Source organism: Gallus gallus, chromosome 1 (assembly GCF_016699485.2).
Source record: "Gallus gallus isolate bGalGal1 chromosome 1, bGalGal1.mat.broiler.GRCg7b, whole genome shotgun sequence".
Lineage (NCBI taxonomy): Eukaryota > Metazoa > Chordata > Aves > Galliformes > Phasianidae > Gallus > Gallus gallus.
Genome location: NC_052532.1, coordinates 186,454,007 through 186,471,148, shown reverse-complemented (window position 1 = coordinate 186,471,148; position 17,142 = coordinate 186,454,007). Strand labels below are relative to the sequence as shown.

At 44.0% G+C, this 17,142-nt stretch overlaps 1 protein-coding gene across 19 annotated transcripts in view; it reads left to right on the top strand.

The window, feature by feature from the left end:
* The window catches only part of FAT3 (FAT atypical cadherin 3), a 420,810-nt gene that overhangs the window by 189,941 nt on the left and 213,727 nt on the right, over positions 1 to 17,142 (top strand). For all 19 annotated transcript variants that reach the window (XR_006931334.1, XR_006931335.1, XM_046900013.1 and 16 more), the window contains one exon: positions 4,207 to 4,521. Coding sequence is in view for 17 of the 19 variants with exons in the window: in XM_046900013.1 (XP_046755969.1) it covers positions 4,207 to 4,521 (315 nt within the window). In the remaining 2 variants the exon portion in view is untranslated. The remainder of the gene's footprint in view (positions 1 to 4,206; positions 4,522 to 17,142) is intronic.

Below are 17,142 nucleotides of genomic sequence, written 5' to 3'. Positions count from 1 at the left end.
CTCTTGGGAGGAATGTATGTATGGAGCAGATACCCATGGCAGTGGGCACCTATGTAAACACCCACACCGACAGCCCTGTAAACACTCCCTTGCAGGGCTGTGGCAGCTCCATCCATCATGCGACCTGCGCACAGAGCATGCCAGATGTGTAAGGCAAACAAGCAGGGGGCGAAAAGAGGTGAGGAAAGAAAGAATGCTTTTCTCTAATCCCCTTTTGCTTTAAGAGCCTTTTGTGCTTCTTTCAACAGTAGTAAATCCATAACTTTCAGGTGAATTTTGGGTGGCCTGCGTCATTTGAAGTGGCCTGCTGAAGGATGGGCATCGAGTCAGTAGGAGAGGCAGGAAGGAAGTCGGGTTTGCTGATTCTGGGCCACTTGAATAGCCACTAGCTTCTCACTGCCTTTTTTATTTCTGCCCTCACCCATCACAGTGCAGCCTCTCACTGCGTGCCACTTTCAGGAGCCGTGCAGGAAACATTATCCCATTATTTTCCTGAGGAAAGAGGGAAAACAAGCATTTAAGAGAAACAACCACACAACCTTTGCGTTGCTGGCCCGTTGCCGAGCCTGAGGGCTGTGCTGCATTTACATATAAATGTGCCTAGGATTTTAATCAGAGATTAGTGCACTCTGTTGTTATTTTTCACTCACAGTGCTCACAACGCACGTGGTGCTTTGCAGATTGCATAGGACAAATGGATTGTGAGGAATGCGACGGAGAGCGTACCCGTGGCACCACTGGCCTGATTGATGGCTGGTTTATTTCCGAGGGTGCCAGGAGCCCAAGGAAGTGCTGGCTTCAGTCCTTCAGGGATGCTGTAAAATGAGGCAGTTCTCTCTGAAGGGGACGTAAAGAGCTGGCGTGGAGCCTGCTTACTTGGATTTCAGCTGCCCTGTGTAGAATGGCAGTATTGCCTCTGTGATGTGGCATCCCGGTGGACAGCAGCGTCTGTTTTTCTGCCTGGTTCACGAATGCGTCTGCAAAATTGTGAACTTCTTTTTTTAATGACTTTGAAATTTTCAGGATCTCTGCTGATGCCTCTTATTTCTTGCTTTGTTTAGCTCAGGTGTCGTTGCCTTAGTCATGTTTCTCTTCAAATTAACAGGCAGCTGGGATGAGTGAACCACAAAAACAGTCCATAAAGAACCTTCCAAAGCCTCTCTTCTTTTCTGCCCTTCTGTACCTGAGAAAAAAGCCTCTCTTCTTCTTTATTATCTATTAATATCAATAACCTTTGAAATAGGGAGACTTTATTATTATTATTATTTTTTATTTACTTACAGTATCATAGAATCACAGAATCATTAAGGTTAGAAAAGACTGCTAAGGTCAGTCCAACTGTCAGCCCACCCCACCATGCCCACACACCACATCCCTCAGTGCCACATCTCCACAGTTCTTGAACACCTCCAGGGATGGTGACTGCACCACCTCCCTGGGAAGCTGTGCCAGTGCCTCACCACTTGTGCTGAGAAGAAATGCTTCCTAATACCCAACCTGAACCTCCCCTGGCACAACTTTAGGCAATGCCCTCTCACCCTATTGCTGTTACCTGAGAGAAGAGGCCGACCTCCATCTCACCACAGTCTCCTTTCAGGGAGTTGCAGAGCAATAATGTCTCCCCTGAGCCTCCTCATTTTGTAGTCTTACTCAGAGATATTCTTACCTTTTTTACACTTCCACTCAGCTGAGCTGAGGTACCCCAAGGCCAACCCATGGAGAGCCCCAGGCAGTGTTCTGCAGCTCAGACACCAGAACTGTCGGCATTATTCCTTTCATGCCATACTGATGAAGAAACAGTAGTAATAATTAATTGTTACCATTAATCTTCAGAGTTCACCCCTCATCTGAAGATAAAATCTGACATCTGTCTGGAAGGTGTCACCCATATATATGGATTAAATACTCTTGTGTACATTCTTTTGGGTGTGAACTACAGTCAGGAAGTCAGCATGGGCAAACTCTGTGCAGGTCATTCCAATGGAAGGGGAAGGTGCTCCCAAGGGTGACACAGGGTCCCCACCTGGAGAACCTGAAAGGGAGAGAAGACTTTCTTCTTTATTTATCAAGCTGCTGCGTGTTGACAAGTGAAATGACAAGACATATTGAGCAAAAGGAATTAATCTATATCTGAGACCTTTTAATAAATCAGAAGTAAAATGAAGAGTCAGTGTAGCAGCCCCATTGGCAGCTGCTAACACTTGTTTCATGATCCTATCTGTCTGAAATACACAAACGGAAAGGAATTGTTGCCAGGAGTCATAAAATGAAGGAAGAACTCAGAAGATAGATTTATTAGCATCTCAATTTTGGTGCAATTCAGCTTCATAAACAGAGGTTAATCTGCTAAAACCTTCCTTGCTCTCACTGGGGGAAAACCCCACTCATTTCAATTTGTGTTTAAAGATCTAAAATAATTCTTCTTGTCGTCTGAGTAAATCAACATCTCAGGAAGCAGCAGCGTTCATCTCTTTTGGCCTCACTTTTTGCCCACGTGGATTTATATATTTATTTCCACAAGATGTTGTTTATTATGGGCTCTTCTCATCCCTGCGATGTAATTTCTCTTCTGGACTTGTAGGCATTTTCATCACACTTCACTACATATTTCACCCGTGTTTCTACAGAAAGTCATTATGTAGCACAGCCGGCTACTGACAAGAATATTTAGAATGCTCTGCCTTTATCCTACAGTGCTATGTTGCTCACCTTTGTTGGGCGAATAATGTATCTCTGACCTGATGTTTTGGAAAAAGACCGAGACCATATGTGGCTCGAACTGGCACTGCTCCTTCTTCCTTTCTCTCTGTATGGTTGATAAAGCTGTAGGAAAAATACCCATCAATTCAAACTAGTGTTAAAAGCTTAGTAAAAAAATCCCAAACTTGAAAAAAATATATATAGGGGAAAAAAAAAAAGTGTGTCCTAGAAGATGAACACAAGTAGACTGCTCAGTGGTTGTCTCCTGTGCTGCCTCCTGTCCTGTAGATTTGAGTGGGGACATCAGGAGCTGGAGCCTGACTCCCAAGAACTGACAGCATCCCTTCTGCTCAGGGATTTTCTGTCTCATGATGGGAGTGGTACTCCCCAAGGATGAAAGTTACGTCCTCCACCTCTTGCTGCTGCCCCTCGTAACAGTGATGCAGTAAGTTTACTGGTAACTTCAACCATAGGATGGATTCTGGGCAGCCTGGTCTGGTGGTTGACGACCCTGTACATAGCAGAAGGGTGGAAACTCAATGATCATTGCGGTCCTTTTCAACCCAGGCCATTCTCTGATTCTATGATTCTGCTGTAAAATGTCCAGGAAAGTTTTCTCCAGGGATGTTTAGATCATTAGGTGTCCAAAGCTTTATCAGGCCATCAAATCCATTCCATCCCCTGATGGCTCGTGAGTACAGGGCAGGCATTTTCATGGCTTCTCTTTAAGAAACGTAATAGACTTTCCAGTTGGCTTTTAAACCAAAGGTCATGGCTGCGTCCAGGGTCATAAATGGAATAATTGCTAGTTTCTAAAAAGCCAAATTTGATGCATAACTTGTTGGACCGGAGCTGAGGAATAATGCAGATGAATTACAGCTGAACTGCAGATAGTACATTAAGAGAGGTTCCCGGCATCCCGCACCCTGCACTGCTGAGCAGCTCCCAGAGCCCTCTCTGCTGGGTGCTGCTGCGGGCTGGGGGTTCTAAAGGGTCATCTGTGCCCGTTATGGGGTCCCTAAAGCCTCTCTAAGACGTCATAGAAAATTGCAGGGCAGTTTGATTCTTAAAAAAAAAAAAAAAAAAAAGAAGAAGGCAAAATAGACACCTTCAATGGTAGCACTGATCATAGAGCTCCGGTTTCCTCCATATTTCTTTGTGCAATTCAGCCAATGGTGAGCTCGTTTCCTATCAAGGTTTGTACAAACTTGCATTGCCAGAAGAAAAGGAAGGCATTGCTTCTGTTACTCAGCTGCAGCCCCAGCATGGAACTGGTTATGACATTAGGATACTTAAGAAGAACCGTCTTTCTCAGTGCAAAGGGCTGAGATGTTGAGCAGGTTTCTGGAAGCAGTGGCTGAGATTCTTTATATGCATGTATTTAGTTTTGTAAGATTGAAGCATTTAATAAGTCTACATACTCTTCTGTCATACAGCCAAATCAAAATAGATGTGGTTTTTCATTGATCCTATTCCTGAGATCCTCTGCTTGCTGTTTTTCTACAGGAGTTATCTACACAGCAGATGTCCTTGATCGGGAGACAACCAAATCCTACTGGTTGACAGTGTATGCCACTGACCACGGGGTCGTCCCACTCTACGCTACCATCGAAGTCTACATCGAGGTGGAGGATGTGAATGACAATGCCCCGCTCACCTCTGAACCCATTTATTACCCATCCGTCATGGAAAACTCCCCAAAGGATGTATCTGTGATTCAGATCCAAGCTCAGGACCCTGACTCCAGCACGAATGAAAAACTGGCTTACCGGATTACAAGTGGAAATCCCCAGAATTTCTTTGTAATCAATCCCAAAACAGGTAACAAAATCCTACCTTATGGTGCTAAGGAAATGCTATTTTGTTGTTTATGGGCTTGCTCCCCTTCAGGATCTGCAGGAGTTGTATTGCTTTCTTGAGCTGAGTTTTCTTCTTAGTTACGTGCCTAAAGCATCTTCCTTTGCACTTGTAAATGAGCACATGGCAGCTGATGCTGCTGCAACGATCACTCTTCTGTAGGTCACTGAATAGCTGCTGGCTGTGGCCTCTTTTCTGTGTCTGTAGGGATGAGACTTTGCTGAGCAGTGCTGGGAGGCAGATTCAAGCTGTTGTAGTTCATGAAGCAGAGCCTCATGCTTTGTAAAGCGTTGCGGCTCAGCTGAAGTGAGTGGCACCACACTTGACAAGCACCTGTAATTAGGCTGTATGCTACGGCAGCTGGATGAAATTGAACAGGTTGTTTCATATAAAAAGACAGTGCAGAAGATCTAAAAATTCTTTCAGCCTTAAAAAGAATTGATGGGGCTGTGGTTGTCTGTCCCAGCCCGACTATGCTGGAACAACCCTGGGCATTGCCATGCCCTCAGTGCCACCCTTGGGCAGTGCAGGTGAGGATGTAGATGTCACCCAATGTCATGGGTACTCCATTGGATGCCTGCCTGTGTTAGACCACAGGCAGTCCTCATTCCAGCATTTATCATCTGCGCTTGCTCGTGGTCTGTACAGGGAGGTTGTCTGACCTAATGGTGTGAGCTGGAGTTGAAGAGTCAAAGGGCAGTAGGCTTATCTGTGTCAAAGTAGCTCAGAGGGTCCACACAGTTCTCATGCTCCTGGTTTTGGTCTGAGGTTTTGACTTTTTTTTTCAAGTTTATATATATCTGCTGCAAATTTCTAAGCAGCTAGAGAAACAAAAGGAATACACCTGAGAGGGAATCTTTATACTGTGGTATAAGAAAATGATATTCACTAAATAACTTTTCACCATTTGGCTGGGCAAGCCTAATGCAGTGCGTAGCATAAGAAGGGGTCGGGATCATTCAGGCACAAACCCAGGTGAAGAAATCGTAGAGCATGTGTATTCACTTTGTTCAATCTGGTGAGCCCTAAGGCATATATCTCACTTATTTTTAACACTTGAAATGGCCGAAGATGGCTCTTCCATCTGCATCCCTTCCCTTCCTCCCCCAGCCCCAGAAATCCCATATGGACAAAATAGCAGAGTTAGGACTCTGCCATGTTTAATGCATGCACATCCCTTCCATCAGCTCCTACTGCAGAGCATCCTGCTCAGCAAAACTCCACTTATCCACACGGCTTTGAGTTTTGGTGTCACGTACCAGAGGTGGGTGATTGATGCTGGCTGCTTCCAGTGGCACAGGGTGTGGGGTGGCTCCTTCCTATGCTGGAGCAGATTGTGCCAGACCAAGAGCATCATCCTCTCGAAGTGCAGTTGATGCTGAGGATGGCTCATCTTCAATTTGTGCTGAGAAAATTGCTTTCTGAGAACTAAAAGGCATCAGCATGGTTAACATTTTACCATTTTGGCAACCCCTTGGGGGCCCCCATTGCATTAGGTGAGGCTCCCAGCCAGTGCCTGTCTGTGTGAGGGGATAAATCATCCCCTTCCATCCAGCCCACTTGGTGCCAAATGCAGAGCAGTGCGAGCTGCCAAGGCTGCCCCTTCTCTCTTGTTTATTTTCCCTTTGATCAGGCTGATGAAGTGTGTGTGCTCTGAAGCCCCTTGTCCCAAAAAAGAGTTCTGTCACTTGAACAGAAGGATTTCGTCCTCCCTTGTGAAGTATTGAGGCATGGCGAGTTCTGCCCTCCCCACGCTCAGCTCAGAGCCTTCCTCCCGACAGGAGGCTGGCGTCCCAGGAACAAAAGCCTGATGGTTTTGCCTAGAAAACATCCCCAAAATCTCCAGCCAGGTCTTTCCCGCAGGGCATTACCTTCGCTAATGCAGTGATTTAGGCTCTGGTCATTTATATCGGTGACTTTGCACATGCAGAAGAGATTTGTAGTGTGCCGGCTCAGCGTGCTTGCTGGGACTCAGTGACACTATAACTCATGGAGCACTTTGCACAGCAGCAGTAAATGTGGCAATGTGCTGTATAATCAAGATTAAAAGGTTTAATGTGAACCCAAATATGTGATGATGGAAGGGAGTGTGGGCTGAGTGAGAGCAGTCATTTGTGAGAAGGGATCTTTTATTTTCTTTTTTGGTTTGAGAGTTCAAACAGTGCCAGCAAACTGACTCCTTTCTGCTGTGACTCGCTGGTTGTCTGCAGGCAGCATGAAGACCCCGACACAAAATTTTAATGTCCTTTTCTGGGATGCAGGAGAAGTTGGCCTCAACTGGAGACAGGAAGTTCTGAAGCATGTGGGTGCTTTTACGGCAATCAGATCTATTTCTCCAACACCCAACCGATGGGGCTTAGCTGATGTGCTCAGGGTAAATCTTTCATTGGATTTGCCACTGTAAATGACTATCATTTGAGCTCATGACCGTATTGACTTCCTGTGGAGCTCTTATTCAGTAGCTTTATAGCTCATTCAAGTCATGGAAGTTTCTTGAGGCACATGTACTACTGCAGCGTGTTGCCATCTGGGTAAGGCACTGAACAGGTGTAGAGAGAGTCCAGGATTTGTTCCTTGTTCTGATACAAAACTGTAAATGCAGCCAAGTCCTACAAGCTTTTTGTGTCCTAATTCCTTATGTGAATAGGGGAAGCAACAATACTCCTTGTATGCTTTGTTTGTAGGTAAAAGAAATCTTTTAGTAGAAAACCTGTAACTTCCTACATTATTACTGCGTTCAGTTTTGGGGCCCCCAACACAAGAAGGACATGGAGCTGTTGGAGCAAATCCAGAAGAGGGCCACAAAGATGATCAGAGGGCTGGAGCACCTCCCCTGTGAGGACAGGCTGAGAGAGCTGGGGCTCTTCAGCACGGAGAAGAGAAGGCTGTGGGGAGGCCTTATAGCAGCCTTCCAGTACCTGAATGGGGCCTACAGGAAAGCTGGGGAGGGACTTTTCATATGGACATGTAGTGACAGACCAAGGGGAAATGGTTTTAAACTGGAAGAGAGTAGATTTAGACTAGATTTCAGGAATAAATTCTTTACTGTGAGGATGGTGAGACACTGGAACAGGTTGCCCAGTGAAGTTGTGAATGCCTTCTCCTTGGAGGCATTCAAGGCCAGGCTGGATGGGGCTGTGAGCAACCTGGGCTAGAGGGAGTTGTCTCTGCCAATAGCAGGGGATTAGAATTGCATGATCTGAATGGTCCCTTCCAACCCAAACTATTCTACAATTATAGACTGGCCCAACTCTGAATGGATATTTTAAGTATGATGGACTGCAAGTAAACAGTATGCATTTGGACCTGTTTGGTAAATCATGGAATCATAGAATATCCTGAGTTGGAAGGGATCCACGAGGGTCACTGAGTCCTGGTTCCATATCAGTGAGCATTGTCCAATTGCTCCTTGAACTCCAGCAGCTCAGGGCCATACCCACCGCCCTCTGGTGCAGAACCTTTCCCTAACCGCCACCTGACCATCCCCTGAGGCAGATCTGTGCCATTCCCTTGGGATCACAGAGCAGAGCTCAGCGCTGCCCCTCCGCTCCCTGTGAGGAGCTGCAGCTGCCATGAGGCCTCCCCTCAGCCTGCTCTGCTTCAAGTTGCATAAACCAGGGGACCTCAGCCACTCCTTATGTCTTTTATCCTTTAGACACTTTGCAGCCCTCCTTTCAACTTCCACTAAAAGCTTTATGCCCCTCTTATATTTCAGTGCCCAAACCTGCACTCAGTGCTCAAGGTGAGGCTGCCCCACATAGAGCAGAGAGGAAGAGTTGCTCCCTTAAGAGCCAGGGTCTGCCACAGAGCTGTGAAAGCAAGACCAGCATACCACCAGCACTCCACCTCTGCTGTGGGTGCAGATGAACCTCTGGGGCTCTGCTTGGGGTTTATAGAGGTTATTTGGGGTCTGAGCCATGTGCCTGTGGATGGAGTTAGAGTTAAGATGGGGATGCACACAGCCCTCCCGTATGCAGCTAACCGGTGTCATCTCATGGGAAGGTCTTTGTTTTCTCACCTCTATTTTTTTTCCTAGCACACGGCCATCATTCTGCACCTTAGAGCGCGCTTTTATCTTGTGAGCTGATATTCATAGGTACAAGCACTAAGTGAATAATGTTGCACATGAGTACGTGTGAAGCCATAAATCACCCACGCTCGAGAACAAGGGAGCCTTGTTCTGCAGCCTGGTGGAGCCCACTTCTACAGCTTAGGGTCCAATTCAGCAAATCAGGATTTTTCTTTAGTTTTACTGGGCAAGGGGTATTGCCATACACATTTTTGTGAGGGGGTGGTTAACTTCTTTTTCAAATAGCTGAGAATGACTCTCTTGGTTACATTACTGCAGGGGAAGGCATAGTGATTCCTGTGCTTTTGTTTCTCAGTGACATCGGGCACCCAGCAGTGATGGAAGTGTTCTCACTGTCTGGCACACTGCCTGCCTGTCATCAGGGTCAAGCTAACACCTGGTGGGGTTGATGTGGAGCTTGGGATTTCCCTTCTTACTTTGACTTTTGTGCAGGGGAGGACTTGATCTCTGCATTTAGCTCCTGCAGTTGGAGGAGCAGCACTGGTAGGCGCTGGGATTTGGGGCTGCAGCCAGTGACCAGGCAGGCAGAGGGACTGAGCCCATGGGATGCCACGGCAGCTCCCAGCCTGGTGAGTTATTTTGGGGGTGAGAAGCTTGTGGAAGAAGGTAAATAAAATGTGTGATGGAGTTATAAAAAAATGATTGATTAGAGCCGTAAATTCTTCTTTTATTTCACATATATGGGTGTTAATTTCACAGCACAGCACAGTGGTAATTTACTGCATTGATTTATTAGTTTCTGTGCTCTGAAGAAAATAATGAATTTTAATTCAAACCACTACATTCTTTTTTTCTAGAGTTCCACATATATTGGACAAACCCAATAAGGCTCTCTTCAGCCTTATGTTGATTAAACGATATTTTAACTAACACTCCAGCAGACCAAACATAGCTCTCACGCACAGCGATTCTGTTGATGTTTATGAGTTGACTCTACATTCATGCTGGTCTGTCTGAGAATGTTGTTTACACCTTGCTTTGGCTCTTGCTGGCCATGTTTAACAAAGACAGCCCCCTGGCATTCCCAAAACAGTATTTGCTGAGGCTTTAAAGCACATTGCACTAGTAGGGTTAGAAACTGTGCGTGGAGGTCAATATGTCATTTCAGAGCAGCAATTCTCAGCTTCTGGAAGTTGTCTCTGAACTGTCACATCAAGATTTGGCAGACGGGATGTTTTCAGACTGAAGTAATATTAATATTTATATAAGCTAATTTGGGAGTAGTGAGTGTCAGGTTTTAATTGATATGAATGCTAAGGAAGATAATACCACTTTGAAGGCTGTTCTCTCTTTGCACTTATTGAGACAGCTTAGGATCCTGCTGGAGGTGAATGCCACATTTGCCACACCATATAAAACCTGCTGTACCTCCTGATTTTTACAGATGCTTTTGTCTTCTATACTCAGAAGAACACTCTTGGAACTCTGCAATAAATGCTTGCTCTCCAAGGCCCAAGTTTTTCTATGTTGTTGCTTTTTTTTCCAGCAGAGGAAGAAAAAATGTTAAATATTCCAAATTTTTTTTTAAGTTCTGCTGGGATTTTGTGGTAGATAACATTTCAGAGGGACACATCTTGCTCCGGGAAGAACATTTCAGTCATCTTAATAGTCCAATTATCGACATTCATGCTGTACTTTCAGTTATGCCAAGGACCATATGGACAATGAATGGAAGCAAAAGCAACTTAGTCCCTGCTGCATGCAGACGTTCAGATCTTTTAGTTTTAAACTCAAGCTGCCTTTGGTCAATGGAAAGACTAATAGTTATTGGTTCCATAAAGCAAGGGGCATTTAAAACTTCCACCATATAAAACACCAGACCATTTGAGAAGATGAAACAAAATAATTTTTTTTATAACATTTCTAGGGGACTTTGGAGCAGCAGTATCAAACTAAATGTAGTCTCTTACTGTCTAAGGAGCATTTCATGCTACTTTTTAAAGAAGTCTTTTCTTCAAGAATAGACAACTTCATACGTTCATTCTTGAACATCAATTCTCTCTGCTTCCTCTGTCATTATAGAGTTCTGCTGCGTTACTGGAGGACCTGCCTGAGATTGCAGCTGATGGTGTTTATGCTATTAAACTGTAAATGAAAGCCAGTAGCTTTTGAGTTGCTTAGTTGTGGTTTTGTGTGTGGGGGGGGGGGATATGGGGCGGGGGGGGGGGTTGTTCTGTTTGTTTGTTTATTTAATTGTATTCTAAGCTACCATCTCCCTCCAGGACACGTTAGGTTCTACAGTGAACAAATTGGGAAATCACCTCCCTCCCTACTGGAAGGTCCTTCTGCAGTGTGCCTGGTGGTATCTCCCCCACACATTTGGTGTAGTGCCATGTTCAGCAGCTCCATGTGTTGTGCGACAGCTGCACAGATTGTGTCATGCTCATTGCCATTCATAGAACCATGGAATCACAGAACTGTAGAGAGTCTTGGCTTGGAAAGATCCTTAAAGATCATCTAGTTCCAACTTCCTTGCCATGGGCAGGGGTGCTACACAGTAGACCTGATCAGGTATCCCCAGACCCTCTCCAACTCAGCTGACCTGTCCAAGATCATGTGAAACTTTGTGATAGAAGCAACCATTCACTGTAGATCTCTTAAATTAATGGTGAATTTGAAGACTTCATTCTCCCTTCTGTTATAGAATCATAGTTGGAAGGGACATGTAAAGGTCATCTAGTCCACCTCCCCTTCAATGAGCAGGGACATCCACAGCTAGATCAGATTGCCCAGGGCCTGATCCAGCCTCACCCTGAAAGTTTCCAGGGATGGGACATCAACCACATCTCTGGGCAGCCTGTTCAGTGCCTCACCACCCTCACTGTAAAAAACTTTTTCCTTATATCCAACCTAAATCTAGCCTCTTCAAGCTTGAAACCATTTCCCCTTGTCCTACCACAACAGACCCTGCTAAAGAGCCTGTCCCCTTCATTCCTGTAGCTCCCCTATAGATACTGAAAGGCCGCTCTCAGGTCTCCCTGCAGCCTTCTCTTCTCCATTCTGAACAGCCCCAGCTCCCTCAGCCTCTCCTCATAGGAGAGATGTTCCATCCCTGGGATCATTTTTGTTGCCCTCCTCTGGACACGCTCCAGCAGCTCCATGTCTCTCCTGTACTGAGGACTCCACATCTGGACGCAGTACTCCAGGTGTGGCCTCACAGCGCAGAGCAGAGGAGCAGGATCACCTCCCTCATCCTGCTGGCCATGCTTCTTTGGATGCAGCCCAGAATATAGTTGGCTTTCATTTTATATTATTTTATACCCAGCTCTATACAAACACTCAGTTCTCTAACAGTTGCACAGTCCAGCCCAATATATCATAACTGATCAGTAACTATCCATAACTAACACAGATTTTCAAAATGTAATTCCCTTAGCACATTAGCTAGCTTCCACTTTCTGTAATTTATGTTATATCAACACATACTAAACGATCTACTCTCTTTTCTTTCACCTCTCAATATTATTTAAAGTATAACTCTTAATGACTTCTTTATTATATGCTAACTATTAAAAATCGAGCTTCTAAGTATTTTAAGAGCTTTAATTTCTACTTTGGGATGGCTCATTCTTTACTTGACACCATATTTCCGGTGGTTTGAGCTTAGGGTTAGCAGCTCGCAAATCAAAGGACCAGAGACGTTGCAGTTATGTATTAGTCAGCGGGACCTAAGCAACCTATCAGGCACTGTACAACATATTTGACAAAGTTGCTGCCTCAAGGAACTTGTCATAACAACAATAGTAATAGTAATAATAATAATAATTAGGGGAAAAAAATAACAGCGAGGAAAGGATGTAAATCATCAAGTCCATCTGCTTGTCAGTGCATATTTGCTCCCCGGAGCACATTCTCAATTAACTCCTGAGCTGCAGCTCAGCAGTGACGCAGACTCTTCTTTGGATTTTGAATGAGTCATTTAAACTCACTGCTTTTCTTTTTTCTTTCTTTTTTTTTCCCCAACTGGAAATATTTTCCGACCTCATGAGATTGTTCTGAAAATTTGTCCACCATAGGAAGTCTGCAGATCAAATGGGCTCTGAAAATGCAAGCTATTGATTTTTCAGGCATCTCAGCATTCACAGACGTCTATGCGCAGTCATGTATTTGTAGGCAAATAAGAAGAAAGAGCAACATCACTTCTAAAATCAGAGACTGAAGAGGAATGAAAATCTCTTTTAGATTAAGCACTATAATCTAGTGCCACACCATTGATTCCATTAAAGAAATAAGAAAGCTTGGGCTCAGCTCGCCCATCTCTTCCTTATTCCATGGCTGTGATTTCCTCCATGCTCTGTGTGTGTTATCAGTGGAGGGGATGAAGGCGTGAGCTGTGTCACCTTAGCTGAGACTACAGTAATGCTGCTATTAATAAAATAATAAATCCAGGTTTATCACCTCTGCTGAACAGACTTGATTTCTGCTAGCAGTGGGTTTTGATTCCTGAAGCGCTGAATACAGTTGAGCTTGCTGGATGGCTCTGATATCAAGTGCCTCTTTTAAAATTGCATTTGCAGATACAATATTGCTCATAAATGCCATTTTTTTTTAATAATCAGTAGATTTAAACATGGCATATAGAAATTTTAACCTTTCTTTAGATCTCCACGATGACCTTTTTTCCCCTCTTTCACAGTAAGAAGCTTTGTGACAATTCCCATTGACTTGACTGGTCTATTGTGTCCTCACTTACTCAATAAACATTTTTTAACCTGATTCAGTAGAGACTTATAAGTTCGAAGGGCAGTAGCGTGGCATGAGCCCTTGAGTCTGTGTTTGCTCAAGGAAAAGGTTACTGCCTGATAGGAGAACAAAGCAGAGAAGTACAGATCTTGGGTTAATACCATGCCAGTGGGGAGGAATCTCCCCACAAACGTTAGAAGCCTCAGTCCATTGCCTGTCGTAGTCCCATGCTGAACCTCTTCGACATTTCCCTGCTGGAAAATAACTCCCTCCTCCCCTGCCTCAATACAGATTCTGGGACAGCAGGAATTTTGCTACTAATCCCATAAATTGATCTTATTGTACATTACAACTGTCACATTATTTTCAAAAAACATCAGGAAAGCAGACCTCGATCATATTCACAACTCTGTCAGTCTGATTTCTCTGTTCATGCATTACCAGAAGCCTTAACCAGACAGAACTGGTCAAGAAACCATCTATCTTTTCCATAGGTTATTCTGTTCCTTCACTAGCTTGTAATTAGGACCGCTGCATTCACTTGCAGGTAGATAAACACTCTTGATAAAACTATTATTAATGACAAGCATAACTGAGATTATTGGGTGAAACTCTGCACTGTAAATATTAGTCACAACCCTGTTAAACACATGCACAAGTCAATGGATACTTGTCATATCCCGCCACACGTTATTACGATAATAGCAGTGAATGCCCTTATGTTACAGTAATTGCTTGTGGCCCAAGCCTGAACTCTGGCAAGGGAAATTAGGTTTGTGAGTTATGGATGCTGAGACATGGAGCCTGCAAGTGTGGTGCTCATGTAGAACCCTGTGGGTGTGCCAGGAGCTTCCAGGGAGGAAAGTAAGGCTGTGATGTTAGGCCAGATGAGGGGATGGCTTGGGGTGGGGGATAATGACTTCTGACTTCTTTTGACTTGCTACTGCTTTTTAATCAGTCAAGTAACTTGCATCTTGCTGTTGCCCAGCAGTGAGAGGTACTAATTGTGCTGGTGATTTTGGACCAAGTAGACACGTTAGGATCAGAACAGACATCGCTAGCAGACATATAAAAGCAGATATTGCTAGGATCAACATTTTTACCTTTTTCTTCATTTCTGTGAGTATGCTCGTATTGTCATCTTAGGTCAGGCACTTTTCCTGGCTTGAATGGTGTATCTTCATCTTATTCTCTGAGCATTTTCTCTCATCTCTCTATGGTCTGGACGTTAGAAGCACAGCCTGCAGCGAGTATTTGCTCCCAGGGTAGCAGCCATCTTCAGCTCTTAAAGAACAGGGATGGAGACATTTCCAGCCTGAGAAAATGGGACTGACCTATGCTGTATGTGAATATTAAAAAAAAAAAAAATAGTTCAGAAATGGGAATAAGAAGAGGGGGAAACTTGTAAAGACAGGTGTGTTTGCATAAGCCATTATGATGTCAGTAATAGCAGTGTTAATTTTCCTTTGTCTTCCATCACATAGGAGGTTGCGTCAGCACCTAATAAACTTGCAAAGCTTCATCACCTTGCAATACAGCTGAACTGGTCCGATCACAGCTAAGGTTAATAGCAGATTAATGTTATTTTTCCTCTTCTCTCTCTGACTCTCTGTCTCCATTAGAATTACGCTGTTATAACCAAAGATAATTATTTCCTGTGAGATTATTCTCCCATCACTTTCCCCCTTTCCTCTGTGTTAATGAGAGTGCTTTTCTCTCACTGGTAAGATTGACACAACTTCTTTGAAGTTAGTAACGCTATTGCCAGTTCTTGCCAGTTAAGTATGTGACCTTATCAGTATAATTGTACAGATCGCATCGCCATATGTCTAGATGCACTGAGCTTAATTTAACAGAAGACATATATGTATAAAAATAAAGCAGTATCTGGGGGTTAAATATTGGAAGACCCCCCTAATCACAGCTTTCATCTTATACAGAACTTTCTGCAGAAATCTTAGAGCCCCAAGTTACATGTAAAAACTTTCCCTGTAAGGGACTCTGGTCTTCTAGCTGTATTTTCACATTCATCATCCTGTGACTTCTACGACATCTGCACTTTCTCACCTTTTTGTGCTTGCATGGTTTCTCCTCCCTTGGTATCAGGGTCCTTCATGCCATGTGGTGAGACAGAGCAGCAGTGTTGCCCCTGTTGTGCAAACCACTGGCTATGTACAGCATAAAGCCTCCCTGGTGAGGGCCCGACTGCCCCACTGAACCTCAGATGCTGATCCCACACCTCCTCCCTCTCAGCTGCAGAGATCCCGACATGTGCACGGTGCCCTGGGTGGGTATGTAGAAGCACCTGTTTCCTACCCTATTTCCAATTAGCCCACCATTTCCCATCCCTGCATTTCAGCTCCTCCTCTCTTGCCCAAAGGCAAGCTTGGGATGCCCAAGGGCAAAGAAGGATTACAGTTTGTCCGTGTGCAGGACCTGGATGGCTCTAATGAGCCCTCCAAGGCATGTAGAGACATAGCTGACTCATGTCCCTTGGGAGAGTGAAGTGAAGCCCATCACCATCAGCCTGACGCTTGCACAGCAGCTTGTCAGTATGTCTGATGTTGTGGGGCGATGAGGCAAAACCGGAGCTCTCACCTCCCAGGCTGCCCCCACATAACTGTGCTCTTTGTTTCTCACCAGTCCATTTCTTTGTATTGTCTTTGCAAGAACATTTTTACTCACTGCATCCTGTGAATGAGTCAATGTCATTGTCTACTATGGGTTTGCTGCCATCTGAAAAGAAATCTCATGTTTTTGTCAGGTAGTTTGCATGCAAGGAATCTGTGCTACAGTGATCGATTTGTCTGGTGATCAACAAGTAGCTTTTCATATCTTGGTTTTAAAACTGCCTATTTCCTGAACTTCGACTTAATAACAGCATATGAACATCAGTGAACATTCACTTCTTTTTTAAAGTAGTCGCAATATCCAAAAGATAAATGTAAGTCTGCTCTGCAAGAGAATATTTTGGCTATAATTAATTTGCTTCCATTCACCATATGCTCATATTTTCTGACCTTCACTTGAATCACCGACACCGTGTAATAATAAAATGTGCAGCATTAAAAAAAATAGTTTATGAGAGAAGCACAGGTGCTTGCAGTACTAAAACTTTGGCTGAGTGATGCAGTTTATACCACCCAAGAATTTGACCATCTTATCCTTTAGCAGATATGATTATGAGAGGATATTGTCATTGCTGAAAAATGTTCAAGTCATTTCTATTAATGTGAACACAGGGCATTTTTTACATCTCTGAAGAAATGTTGTGTGCCCATGACTTTACATTATTCAGAGGGATCCTTCGGGAGAGACAACTGAGGAAGAAGTTTCTCATTTTCATTATTATTCGATGAATTTGAGGCAATCCTTGAGATGGGACCTGGGAACATATTACAAATGACCCTAGGAATAATTGTTGCTAAATTTAATCTATTGAATATGTGTGAATTAGATTGATTAAACAGAGAGAATAAACACACAAAAGATTACCCAAAATAGGTGCAGGGATGGAAAAGTGTTAGATAGTATTAGCGGCTTAGATGAACGTGATGCAGTAGATATTTTTCAAGTGAGTCTACAATTTCTTATGGGATTTATCTCATTTTTTTTCTTTTTTTTTTCTTGTAATACTTAATGTAATCCAAACTGATTAAGAGAATGTTATGTATTAAAGAAAAAAAGAAAATAAAGCAGCCACATGACCAGAATTAACTGCAAAGTAGTCTGCAGGGACAAGCTGTCGCATAGACTCGGTAAGTTGCCCATGATCTGAATTTCCATGCTTGTGAGCCCCTCTGTTTGAGTTG